We start from the raw sequence: 25511 nt of genomic DNA, 5'->3' as shown, positions 1-25511 counted from the left end.
AGGGTATCAATATTTTCAGTCAGGGAATCCGACCAAGCCACCCCAGCACTGCACATCCAGGCTGAGGCGATTGCTGGTCGCAGTATAATACCAGTATGTGTGTATATACTTTTTAGGATATTTTCCAGCTTCCTATCAGCTGGTTCCTTGAGGGCGGCCGTATCAGGAGACGGTAACGCCACTTGTTTTGATAAGTGTGTGAGCGCCTTATCCACTCTAGGGGGTGTTTCCCAACGCGCCCTAACCTCTGGCGGGAAAGGGTATAATGCCAATAATTTTTTAGAAATTAGCAGTTTTTTATCGGGGGAAACCCACGCTTCATCACACACCTCATTTAATTCATCTGATTCAGGAAAAACTACGGGTAGTTTTTTCACACCCCACATAATACCCTTTTTTGTGGTACTTGTAGTATCAGAAATGTTCAAAACCTCCTTCATTGCCGTGATCATGTAACGTGTGGCCCTACTGGAAAATACGTTTGTTTCCTCACCGTCGACACTGGAGTCAGTGTCCGTGTCAGTGTCTGTATCGACCTGAGGTAACGGGCGTTTTATAGCCCCTGACGGTGTTCGAGACGCCTGTACAGGTATTAACTGATTTGCCGGCTGTCTCATGTCGTCAACAGTCTTTTGTAAAGTGCCGACACTATCACGTAATTCTTTCCATAAGACCATCCAGTCAGGTGTCGACTCCCTAGGGGGTGACATCACTAACACAGGCAATTGCTCCGCCTCCACACCATTTTCCTCCTCATACATGTCGACACAGCGTACCGACACACACACACACACACACACAGGGAATGCTCTGATAGAGGACAGGACCCCACTAGCCCTTTGGGGAGACAGAGGGAGAGTTTGCCAGCACACACCAGAGCGCTATATATATATATATATATTGCAAAGAAATAGCTGCGCATCCACATCCACCTTGAATAAAGTATCAGTCAATAGCAGTCTGTGTCCATAAAACTCTCAGTTTCTGTAAGATGTATCCCGCCGCTTCCTCCTTGTTTGGGACCGGAACCACCGGATCCAATGTGCATAAAAATAGAAGAAGAATGGAGTGCGCAGGTGTGAGTAAAGTATTAAAAATTTCATTTATTCAATAAAAATGCTCACATACATCTTAGCTTTAGAAGATCAGCACAAACAGCTGTCAATTTCCTCGGGTGTCTCCTCGTAATAGCTCCGGACGGCACACCACCCACCGCGGTCAGATACTGCTCGTCCGACACACCGGGACCAGACTCTCAGATGTCTCACACATCTAACGCTCCACAAGCCACGCCCAACGCGTTTCGTCTACAGGGATAACCTTATATAAGTGTTTTTCCCTAATATAGCTGCTGTATATATTAATATGCCAATTTAGTGCCCCCCCTCTCTTGTTTTACCCTGTTTCTGTAGTGCAGGACTGCAGGGGAGAGTCAGGGAGCCTTCCTCCAACGGAGCTGTGAGGAAAAAATGGCGCCAGTGTGCTGAGGAGATAGGCTCCGCCCCCTTCACGGCGGCCTTTCTCCCGCTTTTTAATGGAAAAATTGGCAGGGGTTAAATGCATCCATATAGCCCAGGAGCTATATGTGATGTATTTTTTGCCAAACAAAGGTTTTTTATTGCGTCTCAGGGCGCCCCCCCCAGCGCCCTGCACCCTCAGTGACCGGAGTGTGAAGTGTGCTGAGAGCAATGGCGCACAGCTGCGGTGCTGTGCGCTACCTTATTGAAGACAGGACGTCTTCTGCCGCCGATTTTCCGGACCTCTTCACTCTTCTGGCTCTGTAAGGGGGCCGGCGGCGCGGCTCCGGGACCCATCCATGGCTGGGCCTGTGATCGTCCCTCTGGAGCTAATGTCCAGTAGCCTAAGAAGCCCAATCCACTCTGCACGCAGGTGAGTTCGCTTCTTCTCCCCTTAGTCCCTCGGTGCAGTGAGCCTGTTGCCAGCAGGTCTCACTGAAAATAAAAAACCTACTTTAAACTTTTACACTAAGCAGCTCAGGAGAGCCCCTTAGCCTGCACCCGTCTCGTTCGGGCACAAAAATCTAACTGAGGCTTGGAGGAGGGTCATAGGGGGAGGAGCCAGTGCACACCAGGTAGTCCTAAAGCTTTTTACTTTTGTGCCCAGTCTCCTGCGGAGCCGCTATTCTCCATGGTCCTTTCGGAGTCCCCAGCATCCACTAGGACGTTAGAGAAAAGATTTTATAAGGCTTGATATTAAAATGTCACTGAAATATACATCTATTAATCATAATGAAATCAACCTGTATCATTAGCTGAGGTTAAAGTGAGCCTGAACGGGGAAGAACTGCTTTCCGTTAGTTCCATTTCGAGATGGAACCAGTTCCGCCTCCTCCGGTCCACCTAACCCAGGATGTAAGCCGACGCGTAGGGAGATGCCAGGCGCTCGCTGAGATTTTGTTACCAGCGGTTGTCCGGCTCCTTCCCCACAGTGGCAGCTGAAGGCAGGAGCTCACTCTTGAGCTCCAGCTTCCGGCTCTGGCAGGGTGCGCTATGGGAGAGACGTCATGACATCTCTCCCATAGTTCCGAGGAGCGGGTGGCAAGGAAGGACGGCGGCGGTTGGACAAAGGAGCAGTGCTTAAGGTGAGAATATTGTGTGTGTGTGTGTGTGGGGGGGGGGGGGGGGGGGGAGGGAGGTTGTGTGTGTAAGCGGCACTACTAGAGGGGGCATAACTAATGGGGGCATATCTACTGGGAGCAATAATACATGCAGGCATTGCTAATGAGGGCATTGCATAAGGGCACTTCATAAGGGACATTACTGCTAGGGACATAAGGGGCACTACTACTGGGGGCATTGCATAAGAGGCACCAATACTATGGGGCTTTACATTAGGGGCACTACCACTACAGTGGGAATTGCATAAGAGGCACTACTACTGTGGGCATTGTATAAGGGGCACTACTGCTGTTGGTATTATGTGTATTTGGGGTGCTACTACTGTGGATCTTATAAGGGATACTAATGTGTGTTATAACATGAATACGGGACACTACTATGTGGTGTAATGTGAATAAGATTGTGCTACTGTGCAGCGTAATTTGAATCGGGGATACTATTGGGGACCACGCCACTTTATGGGTGTGTGGGAGTTCTACCACCTCTCTAGGACCACTTTAAGCACTGATCATTAATGTGTGTGTACTGCCTCAAACGGCATAGAGTATCACTTGAGATGGACATGCCTGGTGTAGCACAGCATCCTACAATAGGAGATTGTGCCATCTTGATAATGATCAGTTTTTCCATGGTAGATGGAGAAGATCCCCAGTGGCCCAAAAGCAGAAGAAACTCAATGGACAATAGGCAATGCAGAAGGAGGGGTAGTGCATGACACACCGTAAAACCAGGTCACTTGGGACAGAGAGAAATGCTACATTGGAATGACAATATGAAGTTATGGCATGGTTATATGAAGAGCTCTGGATAGAACCATGGGTAGTAATATTGAAAGGACAAAAAAAAAATGGCATGGTAAATCCATGGCAATCAAAAAGAACATTATGGCCACATACACACTCCTACTTGAGTTACTTTTTTAATTCCAATTGATCAGATTTGACAAGTACATCTTACAAATGCAGTGCGTGTGATGGCACTAGAAACAATGGTTCATTGTGTAAGTTTCATTTACAGGTGTTTTTACCATCATCAAAACCATTAGCAAAATACATGTAATAAACACCAGTGGTAAATGCTTATGATAGTGCAAAAACAGGCTTAAATCATCTAATTTCTGACCCTGTATCGACGACTTCTCAACTTCTTCTCTTCCTTCTCTCTCAGACTCTTGAAAGGATTCATGGAGTTTCGATATTCTCTCCTCTTTGTCAGAAAGTAGGCAACACAGGCACCTATTGCATTATGAAACATTGGTTGAGCTTTCTATATACTTAAACCCAGTGATACACAGAACACCAAAAAACAAGATGTCAGCCCTACAATTACATATAGGGAGATGGAAACCTCCCTGAACTTGGCCGGTGGGTGGGTTAATAATTACATTTGGACTTAAAATAAGACATATTTCAACAATATGTTTTAGCCATTTAGCAAACAGATTGTCACTGTTAAGAGATTCTGAAACTATGTGGAAAAATTAAGATATAAGTAATTAAGTAAATAGTCGCGTTTGAGTCCTTATATGAAATTACTACAACATGATTATTATCTCAATGCTCACTTCAAAGTAAAATTCCATCATTTACTTCTTCTCATTATTTGTCTGTGCATTCATAATTTTTACGACAGTTAATTCTATAATTATTTTCATCACCAGCATAGTTTAGACTAGTTATACGTACACCCTGTCTACAGGCCTGGTTAATATGCCCTCCTGCTGCACTTCTCATTCCAGCCTAATATCACCATGGATCCTGTCTTGAACACAGTGGTGTCCACATGCTTGCACAAACCAAAACCCAGCACAGTGTACAATGCTGTGGAAACACAGCACTGACATGTTTCAGCCTGCACATGTGCATGGATAGGTCATATTAAAAAGGCAATACATATGGATTTGGTTAAGGGGATAACATATTCTCCCATACAGTATGTAACCATACACTGACCACAGATTGGTTGTAGCAATATCCAGTTTAGCCACACAGTATGGGGGGCCACAAAGGATTCCCTGGTAGCTATCCAAATAGAACTGAAAGCCAGCACTATTAGGGATTCTTTTTCACCTGCCCAGAGGAAGGTGAAAAAATAGGATTTTAATTACCTACCGGTAAATCCTTTTCTCGTAGTCCGTAGAGGATGCTGGGGTCCACATTAGTACCATGGGGTATAGACGGTTCCCTTGGGAGCCATGGGCACTTTAAGAGTTTAATAGTGTGGGCTGGCTCCTCCCTCTATGCCCCTCCTACCAGACTCAGTATAGTAACTGTGCCCGAGGACACAGACAACTTCGAGAGAATACAAGGCTAACCAAGCTAACCAGCTTGAAAACTCAGCAACAGCTGAACAACAGTACTTAACCAAGTATCAACACAGTACTAAACCAACAACAAAGCAGTACTGAACCAAGTAACAACTGCAGGAGAACGAATCCTATTTTCTCTTATATCCTAGAGGATGCTGGGGTCCACATTAGTACCATGGGGATGTACCAAAGCTCCCAGAAAGGGAGGGAGAGCACGGAGGCTCCTGCAGAACAGATTGACCAAACTTTAGGTCCTCAGAGGCCAAAGTATCGAACTTGTAGAACTTAGCAAACGTGTTCGACCCCGAAAAAGTAGCCGCTCGGCAAAGTTGTAGAGCAGTGACACCCCGGACAGCTGCCCAGGAGGAACTCACCTTACGAGTAGAGTGGGCCTTAACCGATTTTGGACACGGCAATCCTGCCGTAGAATACGCATGCTGGATAGTGAACCTGATCCAGCGAGAAATCGTCTGCTTAGAAGCAGGACACTCAAGTTTCTTGGGATCATACAGGACAAACAGAGAGTCCGACTTTCTGTGACGAGCAGTCCTTGTCACATAGATTTTCAGAGCCCTTACAAAATACAAGGACTGTGATGGAATTGAGGAGTCAGTAGCAACTGGCACCACAATAGGTTGGTTGATATGAAAAGCCGACACAACCTTTGGAAGGAACTGCTGACGCGTCCTGAGCTCAGCTCTATCTTCATGGAAAATTAAGTAGGGGCTTTTACAAGATAAAGCCCCCAAATCCGACACACACATCTAGCAGAAGCTAAGGCCAACAATGTGACAGCCTTCCACATGAGAAACTTGACCTCAACCTCCTGTAAAGGCTCGAACCAATCCGATTGCAGGAACTGCAACACCACGTTAAGATCCCAGGGTGCCGTAGGAGGCATAAAGGGAAGCTGGATGTGCAGAACCCCTTTCAAGAAAGTCTGAACCTCAGGGAGGGAAGCCAGTTGTTTCTGGAAGAAAATGGATAAAGCCGAAATTTGGACCTTTATGGATCCCAAACGCAGACCCATATCCACACCAGCTTGCAGGAAGAGGAGAAACCTTTCAAGTTGAAACTCCACCGTAGGAAACTTCTTGGATTCACACCAAGACACATACTTTTTCCAAATCAGATAGTAGTGTTTAGACATTACCCCTTTCCGAGCCTGTATCAGGGTAGGAATAACCTTGTTCGAAGTGGCGTTCAACTTCCATGCCGTCAAACGTAGCCGTGGTAAGTCTTGATAAGCGAACGGCCCCTGTTGCAGAAGGTCCTCTCGAAGAGGAAGAGGCCACGGATCTTCCAGTAGTAATTCCAGAAGATCCGCGTACCAAGCCCTTCTCGGCAAGTCCAGAGCAACGAGGATAGCCTGAACTCTTGTTCTCTTTATGAGCTTTAGAATCCTTGGAATGAGTGGAAGTGGAGGGAACACGTACACGGACTTGAACACCCACGGAGTTACCAGAGCGTCCACTGCCACGGCTTGTGGGTCTTTCGACCTGGAACAGTACCTCCAAAGCTTCTTGTTGAGACGGGAGGCCATCAAGTCTATTTGGGGTACGCCCCAAAGACTTGTCACCTCTGTGAAGACCTCCGGATGGAGGCCCCACTCTACTGGATGGAGATCGTGCCTGCTGAGGAAGTCCGGGTCCCAGTTGTCCACTCCCTGAATGAAGATTGCTGACAGCGCCACCGCAAGCTTTTCTGCCCAGAGGAGGATTCTTGTCAATTCTGCCATTGCAGCTCTGCTCTTCGTTCCGCCCTGTCGGTTTATGTAGGCCACCTTCGTTACATTGTCCGACTGCACTTGAATGGCCTGATCTTGCAGAAGGTGTGCCGCTTGTAGAAGACCGTTGTACACAGCTCTTAGTTCTAGGATGTTTATTGGAAGAATGGATTCCAGACTTGACCACCTTTCTTGGTTAGAAGGATCCAGTTCTGAACCCCGAACCTGCAGCTCTCTAGAAGGTGAGGTAGTTGTAGCCACCATAGGAGTGAGATCCTGGCCTTCGGCGACAGACGTTTCCTCTGATGCATGTGTAGGTGTGATCCCGACCACTTGTCCAGGAGATCCAGTTGGAAGGACCGTGCATGAAATCTTCCATACTGTAGAGCCTCGTAGGAGGCAACCATCTTCCCCAGAAGGCAAATGCACTGATGGACCGATACCCGGGCAGGCTTCAAGACATCCTGGACCATTGATTGTATCACCAACGCTTTCTCCACCGGTAGAAACACCCTCTGCACTTGCGTGTCGAGGATCATCCCTAGGAAAGACAATCGCCTTGTCGGCTCCAAATGTGACTTTGGAAGATTCAGGATCCATCCATGATCCCTGAGCAGTCGAGTTGTGAGAGCAATGCTCTGCAACAACTTCTCCCTGGAAGACGCTTTTATCAGCAGATCGTCCAGGTATGGAATTATATTCACTCCTTGCCTGCGGAGGAGAATCATCATCTCTGCCATTACCTTGGTAAACACCCTGGTGCCGTGGAGAGGCCGAATGGCAGTGCCTGGAACGGATAGTGACAGTCCAACAGCGCAAATCTGAGGTAAGCCTGGTGTGGCGGCCAAATCTTAATGTGGAGGTACGCATCCTTGATAATCAGGGATACCAGAAACTCTCCCTCCTCCAGACCGGAGATCACCGCTCTCAGAGATTCCATTTTTGAACGTGAAGTCCCTCAGATAAGGGTTTAACGACTTCAGGTTTAAAATTGGTCTGACCGAACCATCCGGTTTTGCCCTTTCCATCAGCAAAGCTGGTCAGCTTGATTTGAAGAATCTGTGAGGCGGGAGCTCTTGAAACTCGTGTCTGTACCCCTGGGACACAATATCCTGTAGCCAGGGATCCAGGCCGGATGACACCCAAACGTGACTGAAACGTCTGAGTCTCGCTCCCACCTGCTCCTACTCCAGGCTGTGAGGTCCACCATCATGCTGAGGATTTTGAGGAAACAGAGGCAGGCTTCTATTCCTGGGAACCTGCGGGTGCAGGTCTTTTGGACTTTGCTCGACCACCTCTGAAGAAAGTGGCAGGAGGCTTTGACTTTTTAGCTTTTGCGGTCCGAAAGGGCTGCATTGTGGATGTAGAAAAAGGTTTCTTCGTTGTCTGAGTGGCTGAGGGAAGAAAGGTTGACTTGCCAGCAGTTGCCGTGGAGATCCACGCATCCAATGCTTTCCCAAATAGAGCCCGAACTGTGAAGGGTAGGTTCTCCACACTTCTCCTGGATTCTGCGTCTGCCGACCATTGGCGCAGCCAGAGTCCCCTGCGTGCTGAGACAGCCATAGAAGACGTCCTTGCATTCAGATGACCCAGGTCCTTCATGGCCTCCACCATAAAACCCGCAGAATCCTGTATGTTACGTAAAAACAATTCAATGTAACTTCTATCCATAGACTCTAATTTCTCTAGTAATGTGCCTTACCACTTTACTGTGGCTTTAGAAATCCATGCACAGGCAATAGTGGGTCTTAACGCCACGCCAGAAGCAGTGTATATGGATTTGAGCGTAGTCTAAATCTTGCGGTCTGCCGGCTCTATCAAAGCAGTTGAACCAGGGACAGGTAACACCTCCTTCTTAGACAGTCTGGATACAGAAGTGTCAACTACAGGTGGGTTTTCCCACTTTTTCCTAACATCCTCAGGGAAAGAAAAGGCAACGAGAACCCTTTTCGGGATCTGGAAATTTTTTCTCTGGGTTTTCCCAGGATTTATCAAATAATGCGTTTAGACACAGGGAAGGTCAGGGAGGTTTTCTTATGGTCTGTAAAGTAAGCCTCCTCAACCTGCTCAGGTGGTTTGTCAGTAATGCGAAACACATCCCTAATGGCCTCAATCATGAGCTGCACCGCCTTTGCAAGGGAAGCCTCACCCCCCCCCGCATATCCACATCACCCTCTGCCGTGTCAGTGTTGGTATCCGTGTCAGCCTGCATAATCTGGGCAAGCACACGTTTCTTTGGGTATACACTAGGGGACTTTGAGGTAGTGGGGACAGAACCAGCCAAAACCTCCACAGATTTCTTTAAAACCTGTGTTTCAGTCTCATTATGCGCTATTCTAGTACAAATCTGGGATATCATGCCTTTAATAGAAGCCACCCACTGGGGTTCGGATTCGGAAGGCTGAGACGTAATATTACATTCCTGAGTACATGGAATGGATTCCTCTGGTGAAGATACATACTCTGCAGCACAAGATACAGAGCCCCTGGACATAGTAATGTGAGATTTGCATACACACACACACACACAGGATAATGTCAGACAGTTTCCCCCAAGTACCTTCAGAGAGAGAGACAGAGTTAATGGAGCCAGCACACACAGCGCCCCAGTAGACAATTATGGAATAAATGTCTGGCGCTGACTGTACACCCTTAATAGACTACACAGTTATGAATACACTCCCCCCCCCCCCCTTTCTATAACCCCCTGGTACCACACAGGATGACTGGAGTTATGTAGAGGGCCAGCGCTCCCTGTCAGCGTCTGTGTGATGTTCTGCAGGGAGAAAATGGCGCTGGAGAGCTGCTGGATCCGCTCTGAGGAGAAGCTCCGCCCCGAAAATGGTGCGTCTTCCTGCACTTTACATTCTTTATACTGGCCTGAGGTATCATTTCTAGCAGCAGTACAGTGACCCTGATAGATGCAGCAACCAGTGTAAGGGTATTGCGCTGGCCCAGGGCGCCCCTCACTGCGCCGCACCGTAGTACCGCTGAGCCTCCAGAGCGCACCTACAGTACTGCGCTCCCACCCTGTTGCCGCCATTCACACCGGCTCCCCGCTTGTCGGGTCGCCGGTGTCCTACTCACCACCACGATCTTCTGGTTCTGTTAGGGGGTGGCAGCATGCTACGGGAGTGAGCGGTTGCCTCGGGGGGTTAACGATCATCACCCTCAGGAGCTTAATGTCCTGTCAGCGGAGATAGTGGCCATTAACCTCAGAGGGTTGGACACTACTCCCCCCTAAGTCCCACGAAGCAGGGAGGCTGTTGCCAGCAGCCTCCCTGTGCCTAATTCTAACAAAAATAAGAAAACTAGAAAAACTCCTATGGAGCTCCCCTAGCTGTGACCGGCTCCACCGGGCACATTTTCTGAGTCTGGTAGGAGGGGCATAGAGGGAGGAGCCAGCCCACACGATCAAATTCTTAAAGTGCCATGGCTCCCAAGGGACCAGTCTATACCCCATGGTACTAATGAGGACCCCAGGATCCTCTAGGACGTAAGAGAAAAAAATAAGAATTTACTCACCGGTAATTCTATTTCTCGTAGTCCGTAGTGGATGCTGGGAACTCCGTAAGGACCATGGGGAATAGCGGGCTCCGAAGGAGGCTGGGCACTCTAGAAAGATTTATGACTACCTGGTGTGCACTGGCTCCTCCCACTATGACCCTCCTCCAAGCCTCAGTTAGGACACTGTGCCCGGACGAGCCGACATAATAAGGAAGGATTTTGAATCCCGGGTAAGACTCATACCAGCCACACCAATCACACCGTACAACTCGTGATACTATATCCAGTTTGACAGTATGAAAACAACTGAGCCTCTCAACAGATGGCTCAACAATAACCCTTTAGTTAGCAATAACTATGTACAAGTATTGCAGACAATCCGCACTTGGGATGGGCGCCTAGCATCCACTACGGACTACGAGAAATAGAATTACCGGTGAGTAAATTCTTATTTTCTCTGACGTCCTAGTGGATGCTGGGAACTCCGTAAGGACCATGGGGATTATACCAAAGCTCCCAAACGGGCGGGAGAGTGCGGATGACTCTGCAGCACCGAAAAAAAGAACTCCAGGTCCTCCTCAGCCAGGGTATCAAATTTGTAGAATTTTGCAAACGTGTTTGCCCCTGACCAAGTAGCTGCTCGGCAAAGTTGTAAAGCCGAGACCCCTCGGGCAGCCGCCCAAGATGAGCCCAACTTCCTTGTGGAATGGGCATTTACAGATTTGGTCTGTGGCAGGCCTGCCACAGAATGTGCAAGCTGAATTGTACTACAAATCCAGCGAGCAATAGTCTGCTTAGAAGCAGGAGCACCCAGCTTGTTGGGTGCATGCAGGATAAACAGCGAGTCAGATTTTCTGACTCCAGCCGTCCTGGAAACATATTTTCAGGGCCCTGACAACGTCTAGCAACTTGGAGTCCTCCAAATCCCTAGTAGCCGCAGGCACCACAATAGGCTGGTTCAGGTGAAACGCTGACACCACTTTAGGAAGAAACTGGGGACGAGTCCTCAATTCTGCCCTATCCATATGGAAAATCAGATAAGGGCTTTTACATGATAAAGCCGCCAATTCTGACACTCGCCTGGCTGAAGCCAAGGCCAATAACATGACCACTTTCCACGTGAGATATTTTAGATCCACGGTTTTTAGTGGCTCAAACCAATGTGATTTTAAGAAACTCAACACCACGTTGAGATCCCAAGGTGCCACAGGGGGCACAAACGGGGGCTGAATATGCAGCACTCCTTTTACAATGTCTGAACTTCAGGTACTGAAGCTAGTTCTTTTTGAAAGAAAATCGACAGAGCCGAGATCTGTACTTTAATGGAGCCTAGTTTTAGGCCCATATTCACTCCTGCTTGCAGGAAATGTAGAAATCGACCTAGTGGAAATTCCTCTGTTGGGGCCTTTTTGGCCTCGCACCATGCAACATATTTCCGCCATATGCGGTGATAATGCTTTGCCGTAACATCTTTCCTGGCTTTAATAAGCGTAGGAATGACTTCTTCCGGAATACCCTTTTCCTTCAGGATCCGGCGTTCAATCGCCATGCCGTCAAACGCAGCCGCCGTAAGTCTTGGAACAGACAGGGCCCCTGCTGAAGCAGGTCCTGTCTGAGCGGCAGAGGCCATGGGTCCTCTGATATCATTTCCTGAAGTTCCGGGTACCAAGCCCTTCTTGGCCAATCCGGAACCACGAGTATCGTTCTTACTCCTCGCCATCTTATTATTCTCAGTACCTTTGGTATGAGAGGCAGAGGAGGGAACACATAAACCGACTGGTACACCCACGGTGTCACTAGAGCGTCCACAGCTATCGCCTGAGGGTCCCTTGACCTGGCGCAATATCTCTTTAGCTTTTTGTTGAGGCGGGACGCCATCATGTCCACCTGTGGCCTTTCCCAACGGTTTACCAACAGCAGGAAGACTTCTGGATGAAGTCCCCACTCTCCCGGGTGTAGGTCGTGTCTGCTGAGGAAGTCTGCTTCCCAGTTGTCCACTCCCGGAATGAACACTGCTGCCAGTGCTAGTACGTGATTTTCCGCCCATTTGAGAATCCTTGTGGCTTCTGCCATTGCCATCCTGCTTCTTGTGCCGCCCTGTCGGTTCACATGGGCGACTGCCGTGATGTTGTCTGACTGTATCAGTACCGGCTGGTTTTGAAGCAGGGGCCTTGCCTGACTTAGGGCATTGTAAATGTCCCTCAGTTCCAGAATTTACATATATAGGGAAGTCTCCTGACTTGACCATAGGCCCTGGAAGTTTCTTCCCTGTGTGACTGCTCCCAAGCCTCGAAGGCTGGCCTCCGTGGTCACCAGGACCCAGTCCTGTATGCCGAATCTGCGGCCCTCTAGAAGATGAGCACCCTGCAGCCACCACAGTAGAGACACCCTGGTCCTTGGAGACAGGGTTATCATTTGATGCATTTGAAGATGTGATCCCGACCACTTATCCAAGAGGTCCCACTGGAAGGTCCTCGTACTCCTGGAGAGGAAGGTAAATAGGGACATGCAGGTAAGCATCCTTGATGTCCAGGGATACCATGTAATCCCCCTCGTCCAGGCTTGCAATAACCGCCCTAAACGATTCCATCTTGAACTTTGTTATGTAAGTGTTCAAGGATTTCCATTTTAAAATGGGTCTCACCGAACCGGCTGGTTTCGGTACCACAAACAGTGTGGAATAGTAACCCCGTCCTTGTTGAAGTAGGGGCACCTTGACTATCACCTGCTGGGAATACAGCTTGTGAATTGCCTCTAGCACAGCCTCCCTGCCTGAGGGAGTTGTCGGCAAGGCAGATTTGAGTAAACGGCGGGGAGGGGAGACGCCTCGACTTCCAGCTTGTACCCCTGAGATACTACTTGAAGGATCCAGGGATCCACCTGTGAGCGAGCCCACTGATCGCTGAAATTTTTGAGGCGGCCCCCCACCCTACCTGGCTACGCCTGTGGAGCCCCCGCGTCATGCGGTGGACTCAGAGGAAACAGGGGAAGAATTTTGATTCTGGGAACTGGCTGCTGGTGCAGCTTTTTCCCTCTTCGCTCGTTTGACCCGCCTGCTTTTCTGAAGCCGAAAGGACTGTACCTGATAATACAGTGCTTTTCTTAGGCTGTGAGGGAACCTGAGGTAAAATATTTTCATCCCAGCTGTTGCTGTGGATACGAGGTCCCAGAGACCATCCCCAACCAATTCCTCACCCTTATAAGGCTCTATGTGCCTTTTAAAGTCAGCATCACCTGTCCAGTGTCGGGTCTCCAATACCCTCCTGACAGAATGGACATTGCAATAATTCAGGATGCCAGCCGGCAAAATATCCCTCTGTGCATCCCTCATATATAAGACGACGGCTTATGTTTGCAAAATAGTATCCCTGTTTGAAAGGGGTACAGACCACGCTGCAGCAGTCTGCAGGTCTCAGTCTAGTACCTGAGTGTGTAAATACAGACTTCAGGATAGCCTCCTGCTTTTTATCAGCAGGTACCTTCAAAGTGGCCGTATCCTAAGACGGCAGTGCCACCTTGACAAACGTGTGAGCGCCTTATCCACCCTAGGGGATATCTCCCAGCGTAACTTATCCTCTGGCGGGAAAGGGTACGCCATCAGTAACTTGTTAGAAATTACCAGTTTCTTATCGGGGAAACCCACGCTTTTTCACACTTCATTCACTCATTTGATGGGGGAACAAAACACTGCCTGCTTTTTCTCCCCACACATAAAACCCTTTGTTTTTAGTGGTACTTGGGTTAATGTCAGAAATGTGTAACACATTTTATATTGCCGGGATCATGTAACGGATGTTCCTAGTGGATTGTGTATATGTCTCAACCTCGTCGACACTGGAGTCAGACTCCGTGTCGACATCTGTGTCTGCCATCTGAGGGAGCGTTGATGGCCTTTGAGACGCCTGGGCAGGCGCGGGCTGAGAAGCCGGCTGTCCCATAGCTGTTACGTCATCCAGCCTTTTATGTAAGGAGTTGACACTGTCGGTTAATACCTTCCACCTATCCATCCACTCTGGTGTCGGCCCACAGGGGGCGACATCTCATTTATCGGCATCTGCTCCGCCTCCACATAAGTCTCCTCATCAAACATGTCGACACAGCCGTACCGACACACCGCACACACACAAGGAATGCTCCAATGAGGACAGGACTCACAAAAGCCCTTTGGGGGGACAGAGTGAGAGTATGCCAGCACACACCAGAGCGCTATATAATGCAGGGACTAACTGAGTTATGTCCCCTATAGCTGCTTTTATATAATTTATACTGCGCCTAAATTTAGTCCCCCCCCTCTCTTTTTACCCTGTTCTGTAGTGTAGACTGCAGGGGAGAGCCAGGGAGCTTCCTTCCAGCGGATCTGTGAAGGAGAAATGGCGCCAGTGTGCTGTGGGAGATAGCTCCGCCCCTTTTCTGCGGACTATTCTCCCGCTTTTTTCTGGATTCTGGCAGGGGTATTTTCCACATATATAGCCTCTGGGGCTATATATTGTAGTATTTTTGCCAGCCAAGGTGTTATTATTGCTTCTCAGGGTGCCCCCCCCCCAGCGCCCTGCACCCTCAGTGACCGGAGTGTGAAGTGTGTATGAGGAGCAATGGCGCAGAGCTGCAGTGCTGTGCGCTACCTTGGTGAAGACTGATGTCTTCTGCCGCCGATTTTCCGGACCTCTTCTTGCTTCTGGCTCTGTAAGGGGGACGGCGGCGCGGCTCCGGGACCGAACACCAAGGACTGGGCCTGCGGTCGATCCCTCTGGAGCTAATGGTGTCCAGTAGCCTAAGAAGCCCAATCCACTCTGCACGCAGGTGAGTTCGCTTCTTCTCCCCTTAGTCCCTCGCTGCAGTGAGCCTGTTGCCAGCAGGTCTCACTGAAAATAAAAAACCTAAATCTATACTTTCTTTCTAAGGGCTCAGGAGAGCCCCTAGTGTGCATCCAACCTCGGCCGGGCACAAGATCTAACTGAGGCTTGGAGGAGGGTCATAGTGGTAGTCATAAATCTTTCTAGAGTGCCCAGCCTCCTTCGGAGCCCGCTATTCCCCATGGTCCTTACGGAGTTCCCAGCATCCACTAGGACGTCAGAGAAATAAATAACAGATAAATGACTAGATTCCGCAAATGCGGCTGCGAAAACACATGGATCTGGGAACTTATCCCAGATCCTATGTGTTTTTAGCTAAAAACAGTTTTGGGGTTTTTTTCAGATGAAAAAAAAAAAGCTGCAACTGAATTGCCAGGAAAAAATAAAAATTTTGCAAAAATTGACGGTAAAGCCCATTTTTTTTGCCTAGAAGTTCTTTCTGCATAATTGAATTCCTCCCTAAGTCCTACTTGGAACAATCGGTCAATGAGGCGATGACTACACAAACAATCCAGATCATGGTAATTTTAGAACCAGATTTTCTGCCAGTACCAATCAAAGGTTAATCGGATTTGGTGGCCAAGAGAACTGCAGTGTATATGAACTACTTACTTGAAGGCAAAGAAGGATTAAAGTGTAAACACCAGCAAAATATACAAAAAAAACACTTAAAAAATAAATAGCCTGTACGTAACCACTCGGATATGAAAAAAAAATATTGTGGCATTTTAGCCACTTTATGGTGGGTATTGTAGGCTGAAATGAAAATCCTCTGCCAAATGCTAACCACTTCTTAGTCAGCAGTTGACATTACCACACATTCTATAGATTGTAAACTTGAAAGCAAGGACCTCTTACCTCTTTGTGTCTGTTATTACCCAGCCTTGTCTTATTACCATTTTGTTCCCAATTGTAAAGCACAATGGAATCTGCTGTCACTACAACTGCTTGTTGCATCTATAAATACCATACACAGAATCACTTCTGCAGAGGGCTTGGGTACTCACAAGAGAGCAGGGCCAGGCCCTCAGCTTGCCCCAAGCCCAAACTAGGAGATCTCAAGGTGGCCCTGGTTATAGTGATGGTGGAATATGAACAGGGTGACACTTAGTGAAATACATATTAATGCACTTTTTAGAATAGAAAAGAACTGGTTTTAAGTTAACTACAGTGGTGCAAGTGGGCGGGTACGGGTGGGTACGGCGTACCCGTAAGAATTTAGCCGTGGGTACGCCGTACCCACACCGACGGGCCGCCGCTCCTCTTCCTTCCCTCCCTCCCCCACGCCGCACCGCCGCACACGCCGCTGATGTGAGGGCAGGAGAGTGCCGCCTGCGCCTCTCGTTCCCCTCAGTCTCCGGTGGGTGTTTCAGTTTACTTCAGCGCCGATCCGTGAGCCAATCAGAGCTCACACCCGCGAGCTCTGATTGGCTCACGGATCGGCGCTGAATTAAACTGAGACACCCGCCGGAGACTGAGGGGAACGAGAGGCGCAGGCTGCACTCTCCTTCCCTCACATGACAGACAGGAGGACAGCGACGGCAGCGGTGAGTAGGGGAGGGGGGCATGTTATACCTGGCACTGGGGGGGCATGTATACCTGGCACTGGGGGCATATCTGGCACAGGGGGGCATATATACCTGGCACTGGGGGATATCTGGCACTGGGGGGGCATGTTATACCTGGCACTGGGGGATATCTGGCACTGGGGGCATATCTGGCACAGGGGGGGTATATATACCTGGTACTGGGGGATATCTGGCACAGGGGGGCATGTATACCTGGCACTGGGGGCATATCTGGCACAGGGGGGCATATATACCTGGCACTGGGGGCATATCTGGCACAGGGGGGCATATATACCTGGCACTGGGGGATATCTGGCACAGGGGGGCATGTATACCTGGCACTGGGGGCATATCTGGCACAGGGGGGCATATATACCTGGCACTGGGGGATATCTGGCACAGGGGGGCATGTATACCTGCACTGGGGGATATCTGGCACTGGGGGGGGGGGCATGTTATACCTGGCACTGGGGGATATCTGGCACTGGGGGGGCATGTTATACCTGGCACTGGGGGATATCTGGCACTGGGGGGGGGGGCATGTTATACCTGGCACTGGGGGATATCTGGCACTGGGGGGGCATGTTATACCTGGCACTGGGGGATATCTGGCACTGGGGGGGGGGGCATGTATACCTGGCACTGGGGGATATCTGGCACTGGGGGGGGGGCATGTATACCTGGCACTGGGGGCATATCTGGCACAGGGGGGCATATATACCTGGCACTGGGGGATATCTGGCACAGGGGGGCATGTATACCTGGCACTGGAGGATATCTGGCACTGGGGGCATATCTGGCACTGTAGGGGCAGGCAATGTATGGCACTCTGGGGGCATTTCTGTATCTGGCACTGTGGGGCAATGTGTATCTGGCACTGTGGGGCAATGTGTATCTGGCACTGTGGGGACATTTGTGTATCTGGCACTGTGGGGACATTTGTGTATCTGGCACTGTGGGGACATTTGTGTATCTGGCACTGTGGGGACATTTGTGTATCTGGCACTGTGGGGACATTTGTGTATCTGGCACTGTGGGGACATTTGTGTATCTGGCACTGTGGGGACATTTGTGTATCTGGCACTGTGGGGACATTTGTGTATCTGGCACTGTGGGGACATTTGTGTATCTGGCACTGTGGGGACATTTGTGTATCTGGCACTGTGGGGACATTTGTGCATCTGGCACTGTGGGGACATTTGTGTATCTGGCACTGTGGGGACATTTGTGCATCTGGCACTGTGGGGCAATGTGCATCTGGCACTGTGGGGCAATGTGCATCTGGCACTGTGGGGCAATGTGCATCTGGCACTGTGGGGCAATGTGCATCTGGCACTGTGGGGCAATGTGCATCTGGCACTGTGGGGCAATGTGCATCTGGCACTGTGGGGCAATGTGCATCTGGCACTGTGGGGCAATGTGCATCTGGCACTCTGGGGACATTTGTGCATCTGGCACTGTGGGGCAATGTGCATCTGGCACTGTGGGGCAATGTGCATCTGGCACTGTGGGGCAATGTGCATCTGGCACTGTGGGGCAATGTGTATCTGGCACTGTGAGGCAATGTGTATCTGACACTGGGGACATTTGTGTATCTGGCACTCTGGGGACATTTGTGTATCTGGCACTGTGGGGCAATGTGTATCTGGCACTGTGGGGTTATATGTATCTGGCACTGTGGGGCAATGTATATCTAGCACTGTGGGGCAACGTGTATCTGACACTATTGGGGTCATACGTGTATCTGCCCCTCCCCCATATGTGTATCACGCCCCCATTTTCATTGACCACGCCCCATGTGGCATTTGGCCACACCCATTTTTTTGCGCGCGCGCCGAAGGCGCGCGCACACAGTACCCGTAAGACATTTTTTCTACTTGCACCACTGGTTAACTATGCAGAGAGTGGTGTATGTATATACAAACTTTTGTTGCTTCTTTTAGCATTCTAGCATGTACTGCTGCTACCTGCAAAGGTCTCTGTTTTTGGGGTGTGTTTTCTCTCACATGAATATAATTTTCTGTTATATTTGTAGTATTTTGAGTATCACATGATCTAATATTCAAATAATACATGAAGGCTTATGTACAGAATGGTATATTTGTGCAAATCACCTTTCAGCTCTTTGTCTGTGTAATGCTGCATACTGCACACCAGCTCTTGTCTCAGCTTCTCCACCAAGAACTTTAAAACAGAAATATTCCAGGATGACTTTATGCTGTAAGAGACACGGGATCAGGGATTGAAAACATGAAAAAAGTAAAGTTTCCAACGATGTAAAAAAGCGATTTCCCTCACCTCTCCGAGCCATTAAAGCGCTTGTTGTTAGAGATGTGATTGTGAATATTATGCACCAGTTTCTGAAAATAAAAACATATACTATATGAGGCTATAATATGTACAATTTAAAAAATACAACTATTTTTTATATATATATATATATATATATATATATATATATATATATATATATATATATATATATTTATTTATTTTTAATAATGTACCAAAATAGTTTATGCACTGTCTCCTTCAACAATTTTTCTATGCACACCTCAGTGATTAATGTCTGTCATTGTTGCATATGAATATCCTTACAAAGAATTAAGGTTCAAAAAGGGTTGAGATTGCCTGAAGGATAAAAAAAAGGGGCAGACTAGATGGGCCAAGTGGTTCTTATCTGCCGTCAAATTCTATGTTTCTATGTACCACAGATGGACCATAGGCTTAGGACAGAAAGCAAACTTGTTACATCAGAGACTTGTGCTCTCCAGTGATTAGGGATCTACATGTCTCAGACAGGGGCTGACTGGGAATGCTGTGATGCATGTTGCCTAAACTGCTGTGGATTTAACTCTGCTCATGGGCGTAGCTACCATAGGTGCAGGGAGTGCAGCTGCTATGGGGCCCAGAGCTGAGAGGGTCCCATCTCCCTTGTCAAAGTTACATGTGTTATATACATTTTTCACCATTGGGTGGTACATAAGGGCCTTTACAAACTTTTGCCATGGTGCCTACAGTATATCTAGTTATGCCCCTGGACCTGCTCAATGTAATGTGGTATAAAATGAACAGGAGGGTATTCTAATGTTATATAATATGTGCTAGGGCACAGTATGAAGTGGAGGTACCGTGTGCCATAACATGAACTAGGGGCACTGCATGTGCTAATGTGTACTGGTGGCCCTACAATGTGGGGCATAATGTAAACTAGGGCACTACTTTGATTCATAAAATTAACTAAAGCACTACTATGGTTCAGAAAATGAACTAGAGCATTATTATGGGGCATAAAATGAACAACTGCTGCGGAGAAGTGTCTCTCTAGAAGCATTGGGACAGGGGCCCCACAAAATGTTGCTATGGGGCCCACAAAGTTCTGGCTTCACCCCTGACTCTGCTGTATGTTTGTATGTATGAGAGCACATCTCTGTCAGTATTCAGTTAGCCTTCCAATAGGCTGACAATAATTCCAGTACATTCTGCATGTTTACATACTCACGGATAAAACAAGATCTCGTTTTCTTCTGGAGTTTTTCTGGCCATTGCTACGCTGCCGACTGTGAGAGCTAGTAAAGAATGATGCAAATGATGGTGGTGAAGTTGGCGGCCTGATGTCTGCTGCATCTGGAGAGGACTCGGCCATAATCAAGCCACCTGGACTAAGGGACCCATCCTTCTGTATCAGGAGATGGGAATGTGTCGCTTTCATGATTGAAGGAGCTGGCTCATTCAGCGTTTCCACTGGATCCCTATGAGATCGAGGGTCAGCCAACTGCTTCACAAAGTTTTGGGCTAAAATCCTTGGGGCAGGAGGCTCTGAGTTTAAAAAGTCATCAATGCCCTGCACAAACAAAATCATTTACATTATACAGCTTTCCACAACATATTGTTTGAAATGAGCTCAGTAGAATGTACAAAACAGAAATATATTGCAGAATGGCAGGTGGAGCGATAACATACAGATAGATGGCTGGCGGTGAGGAAACACTGGCTGTAAACATGCATACAACAGATGGTATGAAGATGACACACCTGCCAGAATTACTGCAAACAGAAGCTGTCCCTATTAAAAGTGACAGACTTGTCTCCCACTGGAATATAATAGAATTTAGTCTAAGTGTACACAGACTGTGAGCCGATATATTATGTACATCTACCCACAGCCTAATGCGGAGGAGCAGAGTCAATGGAAAACCAGCATACTGTGGGGATTATTCAGGTTTGTTAGCAAACCAAAAAAGCATGCTAATGGGCAAAACAATGTGCACTGCAGGTGGGGCAGATGTAACACGTGCAGAGAGAGTTAGATTTGGGAGGGTTATATTGTTTCTGATCATGGTAAATACTGGCTCCTTTATTTTTACACTGCAATTTAGATTTCAGTTTGACCACACCCCACCCAAATCTAACTCTCTCTGCACATGTTACATCTGCCCTGCCTGCAGTTCGCATGGTTTTGCCCATTAGTGTGTTCTTTTTGTTTGCTAACAAACCTGAATAAAGTCTATTTATAGATAGAAGATGAACCACGTGCTTTAGGTGACTCTAGTTTTGGTTAAATGTTGATTGTGCAGGAATACAGCTAGGCATGTTTATTTACTAACAATGCTTGATTAGTCATGGCTCAGTTTTGCCATCAATGTTACTGTATGTACTAAGTCAGAAGTAAAGTGTCTGGAAACACACTGGATCAATATCCCTTTACAAAGATCCCTCCTGAGTAGTCATATGTAAGGATGTAATACTATAAAGAGGCTACACATTTTTATGTAAAAAAAATAAAATAAAGAAAGTTGTAAATCTCCACTTGGCAATGTCATTACCACACCACCCACCCCTAAACATAGGTACATAAAAAAAATTCTCCTAACAGCTGCAGTGATGAGAATAATCCTGGACCACGAAGGCTAATTGTGGTGTCCAAAAGGAAAAGGTTATTTTCTCAGTGGAACGCCTTAGACAGGCTTCCCCCAATGACAAAAGCATGCGTGTTCATGCTGCTGACTTTTTATTCCATCTGCATCTGGGTGACACCGATGCATTAGCTCGCAGGGTACTGGTTGAAATAGAAACTGGCGGGGATGTTATTAATGCAACCACTCCAGCAGCTGTGGTCTTCCAGTCCCCGGCTACTCAGTGTCGTAGGCACGGAATCCATGAAGCAAACCTAATGAGGCCGGTATACAAAGGCTTACCATACCATTCCTTTAAACCAGGACACTCATGAATTACACAAGTTCTGTGAAAAACCAGGTGAAATTCAGGCTTAAAGCTAGCCAGCCACAGAACCTGTGTAATTCATGAGTGTCCCAGTATGGAAAGTCTATGGGCAGTATTCAATACCTGTCGGATCCTTTCCGATGGAAAGGATCCGATAGGTCAGTATTCAATTGAGCGACCAAATCCAACTGTCGGATTTGGCCGCTCCCAACAAGTACCTGGGGAGGCTGGGGCGGCAGACGTCCGGTGTGCCCTCTACTCATCCGTCCCAGCTCCCGGTCACGCGCTGTTGCTGCTACTGTTCCGACAATGTCAATCCGACTTTTAAAAAAGTCGGCTTGACATTGTCGGAACCAGGGCAAATACCTATCGGATTTGGCCGCGGAACACATGGATCCGCGGCTAATCCGAAAATACACGTGTTTTCCGACAAGTTGGGAATTCCCAATTTATTGGAAAAAATGGCTCGGCATTGAATAGGTCGGAACCCCTTCCAACCTAAATCTGTTGGAAGCTGCCGTCTTTCTGACAAGACGGCAGCTTCCGACACTTATTGAATACACCCCTATGAATACATCATATGCAACCAAAGTTTTAGGACTTTGTTTACTTAAATTTACAGTTTATTTACATACTATGAAATTATAACTCTCTCAAAAACAATTGGAGATTAAAATAAGATTTTACTCACCGGTTAATCTATTTCTCGTAGTCCGTAGTGGATGCTGGGACTCCGTAAGGACCATGGGGAATAGCGGCTCCGCAGGAGACTGGGCACAACTAAAGAAAGCTTTAGGACTACCTGGTGTGCACTGGCTCCTCCCTCTATGACCCTCCTCCAGACCTCAGTTAGGATACTGTGCCCGGAAGAGCTGACACAATAAGGAAGGATTTTGAATCCCGGGTAAGACTCATACCAGCCACACCAATCACACCGTATAACTCGTGATACTATACCCAGTTAACAGTATGAAATATAACTGAGCCTCTCAACAGATGGCTCAACAATAACCCTTTAGTTAAACAATAACTATATACAAGTATTGCAGACAATCCGCACTTGGGACGGGCGCCCAGCATCCACTACGGACTACGAGAAATAGATTTACCGGTGAGTAAAATCTTATTTTCTCTGACGTCCTAAGTGGATGCTGCGACTCCGTAAGGACCATGGGGATTATACCAAAGCTCCCAAACGGGCGGGAGAGTGCGGATGACTCTGCAGCACCGAATGGGCAAACACTAGGTCCTCCTCAGCCAGGGTGTCAAACTTGTAGAATTTACCAAATGTGTTTGACCCCGACCAAGTAGCTGCTCGGCAAAGTTGTAGAGCAGAGACCCCTCGGGCAGCCGCCCAAGAAGAGCCCACCTTCCTCGTGGAATGGGCTTTCACTGATTTAGGATGCGGCAGTCCAGCCGCAGAATGTGCAAGCTGAATCGTACTACAGATCCAGCGAGCAATAGTCTGCTTTGAAGCAGGAGCACCCAGCTTGTTGGGTGCATACAGGATAAAGAACGAGTCAGTTTTCCTGACACTAGCTGTCCTGGAAACATAAATTCTCAGGGCCCTGACTACGTCCAACAACTTGGAAGCCCCCAAGTCTTTAGTAGCCGCAGGCACCACGATAGGTTGGTTCAAATGAAAGGCTGATACCACCTTAGGGAGAAACTGGGGACGAGTCCTCAATTCTGCCCTATCCATATGGAAAATCAGATAAGGGCTTTTACATGACAAAGCCGCCAATTCTGACACACGCCTGGCCAAAGCCAAGGCCAACAGCATGACCACTTTCCACGTGAGATATTTTAATTCCACGGTTTTAAGTGGCTCAAACCAATGTGACTTTAGGAAATCCAACACCACGTTGAGATCCCAAGGTGCCACTCGAGGCACAAAAGGGGGCTGAATATGCAGCACTCCCTTAACAAAAGTCTGAACTTCAGGTAGTGAAGCCAGTTCTCTCTGGAAGAAAATCGATAGAGCCGAAATCTGGACCTTAATGGAACCCAATTTTAGGCCCATAGTCACCCCTGACCGTAGGAAGTGCAGAAAACGGCCCAGCTGAAATTCCTCCGTTGGGGCCTTCCTGGCCTCACACCACGCAACATATTTTCGCCAAATGCGGTGATAATGGTTTGCGGTCACTTCTTTCCTAGCTTTAATCAGCGTAGGAATGACTTCCTCCGGAATGCCCTTTTCCTTCAGGATCCGGTGTTCAACCGCCATGCCGTCAAACGCAGCCGCGGTAAGTCTTGGAACAGACAGGGCCCCTGCTGCAGCAGGTCCTGTCTGAGCGGCAGAGGCCATGGGTCCTCTGAGATCATTTCTTGAAGTTCCGGGTACCAAGCTCTTCTTGGCCAATCCGGAACAATGAGTATAGTTCTTACTCCTCTTCTCCTTATTATCCTCAGTACCTTGGGTATGAGAGGAAGAGGAGGGAACACATAAACCGACCGGTACACCCACGGTGTCACTAGAGCGTCCACAGCTCTCGCCTGAGGGTCTCTTGACCTGGCGCAATATCTTTCTAGCTTTTTGTTGAGGCGGGACGCCATCATGTCCACCTATGGCCTTTCCCAACGGTTTACAATCAGTTGGAAGACTTCTGGATGAAGTCCCCACTCTCCCGGGTGGAGTTCGTGCCTGCTGAGGAAGTCTGCTTCCCAGTTGTCCACTCCCGGAATGAACACTGCTGACAGTACTAACACGTGATTTTCCGCCCATCGGAGAATCCTTGTGGCTTCTGCCATCGCCGTCCTGCTTCTTGTGCCGCCCTGTCGGTTTACATGGGCGACTGCCGTGATGTTGTCTGACTGAATCAGTACCGGCTGGTTTCGAAGCAGGGGTTTTGCCTGACTTAGTTCCAGGGGTTTTGCCTCAGTTCCAGAATATTTATGTGTAGGGAAGTCTCCTGACTTGACCATAGTCCTTGGAAGTTTCCTCCCTGTGTGACTGCCCCCCAGCCTCGAAGGCTGGCATCCGTGGTCACCAGGACCCAGTCCTGTATGCCGAATCTGCGGCCCACTTGAAGATGAGCAATTTGCAGCCACCACAGCAGAGACACCCTGGTCCTTGGAGACAGGGTTATCAGCCGATGCATCTGAAGATGCGATCCGGACCACTTGTCCAACAGGTCCCACTGAAAAGTCCTTGCATGGAACCTGCCGAATGGAATTGCTTCGTAGGAAGCTACCATTTTTCCCAGGACTCGCGTGCAGTGATGCACCGACACCTGTTTTGGTTTCAGGAGGCCTCTGACTAGAGATGACCCCAGGAACAGTAGACGTGTCGTAGGGACCAGCTATGACTTTGGAATATTTAGAATCCAACCGTGCTGTTGTAGCACCTCCCGAGATAGTGCTACCCCGACCAACAACTGCTCCCTGGACCTCGCCTTTATCAGGAGATCGTCCAAGTACGGGATAATTAAAACTCCCTTTTTTCAAAGGAGTATCATCATTTCGGCCATTACCTTGGTAAATACCCTCGGTGCCGTGGACAGACCAAACGGCAACGTCTGGAATTGGTAATGACAATCCTGTACCACAAATCTGAGGTACTCCTGGTGATGATGGTAAATGGGGACATGCAGGTAAGCATCCTTGATGTCCAGTGATACCATGTAATCCCCCTCGTCCAGGCTTGAAATAACCGCCCTGAGCAATTCCATCTTGAACTTGAATTTT

General features: G+C 48.3%; 1 protein-coding gene across 6 annotated transcripts in view; it reads right to left on the bottom strand.

The window, feature by feature from the left end:
* Positions 1 to 25511, bottom strand: part of C1H14orf93 (chromosome 1 C14orf93 homolog) — a 77003-nt gene that overhangs the window by 19736 nt on the left and 31756 nt on the right. For all 6 annotated transcript variants that reach the window (XM_063913562.1, XM_063913558.1, XM_063913561.1 and 3 more), the window contains 4 exons: positions 20104 to 20445; positions 18900 to 18961; positions 18716 to 18819; positions 3762 to 3874 (listed from right to left, as the gene is read on the bottom strand). In XM_063913562.1, the coding sequence (XP_063769632.1) occupies positions 3762 to 3874; positions 18716 to 18819; positions 18900 to 18961; positions 20104 to 20445 (621 nt within the window). The remainder of the gene's footprint in view (positions 1 to 3761; positions 3875 to 18715; positions 18820 to 18899; positions 18962 to 20103; positions 20446 to 25511) is intronic.

The sequence above is a fragment of the Pseudophryne corroboree genome, chromosome 1 (genome assembly GCF_028390025.1).
Source record: "Pseudophryne corroboree isolate aPseCor3 chromosome 1, aPseCor3.hap2, whole genome shotgun sequence".
NCBI lineage: Eukaryota > Metazoa > Chordata > Amphibia > Anura > Myobatrachidae > Pseudophryne > Pseudophryne corroboree.
The sequence above is the reverse complement of the archived record's forward strand: the minus strand, read 5'-3'. Positions and strand labels throughout refer to the sequence as shown.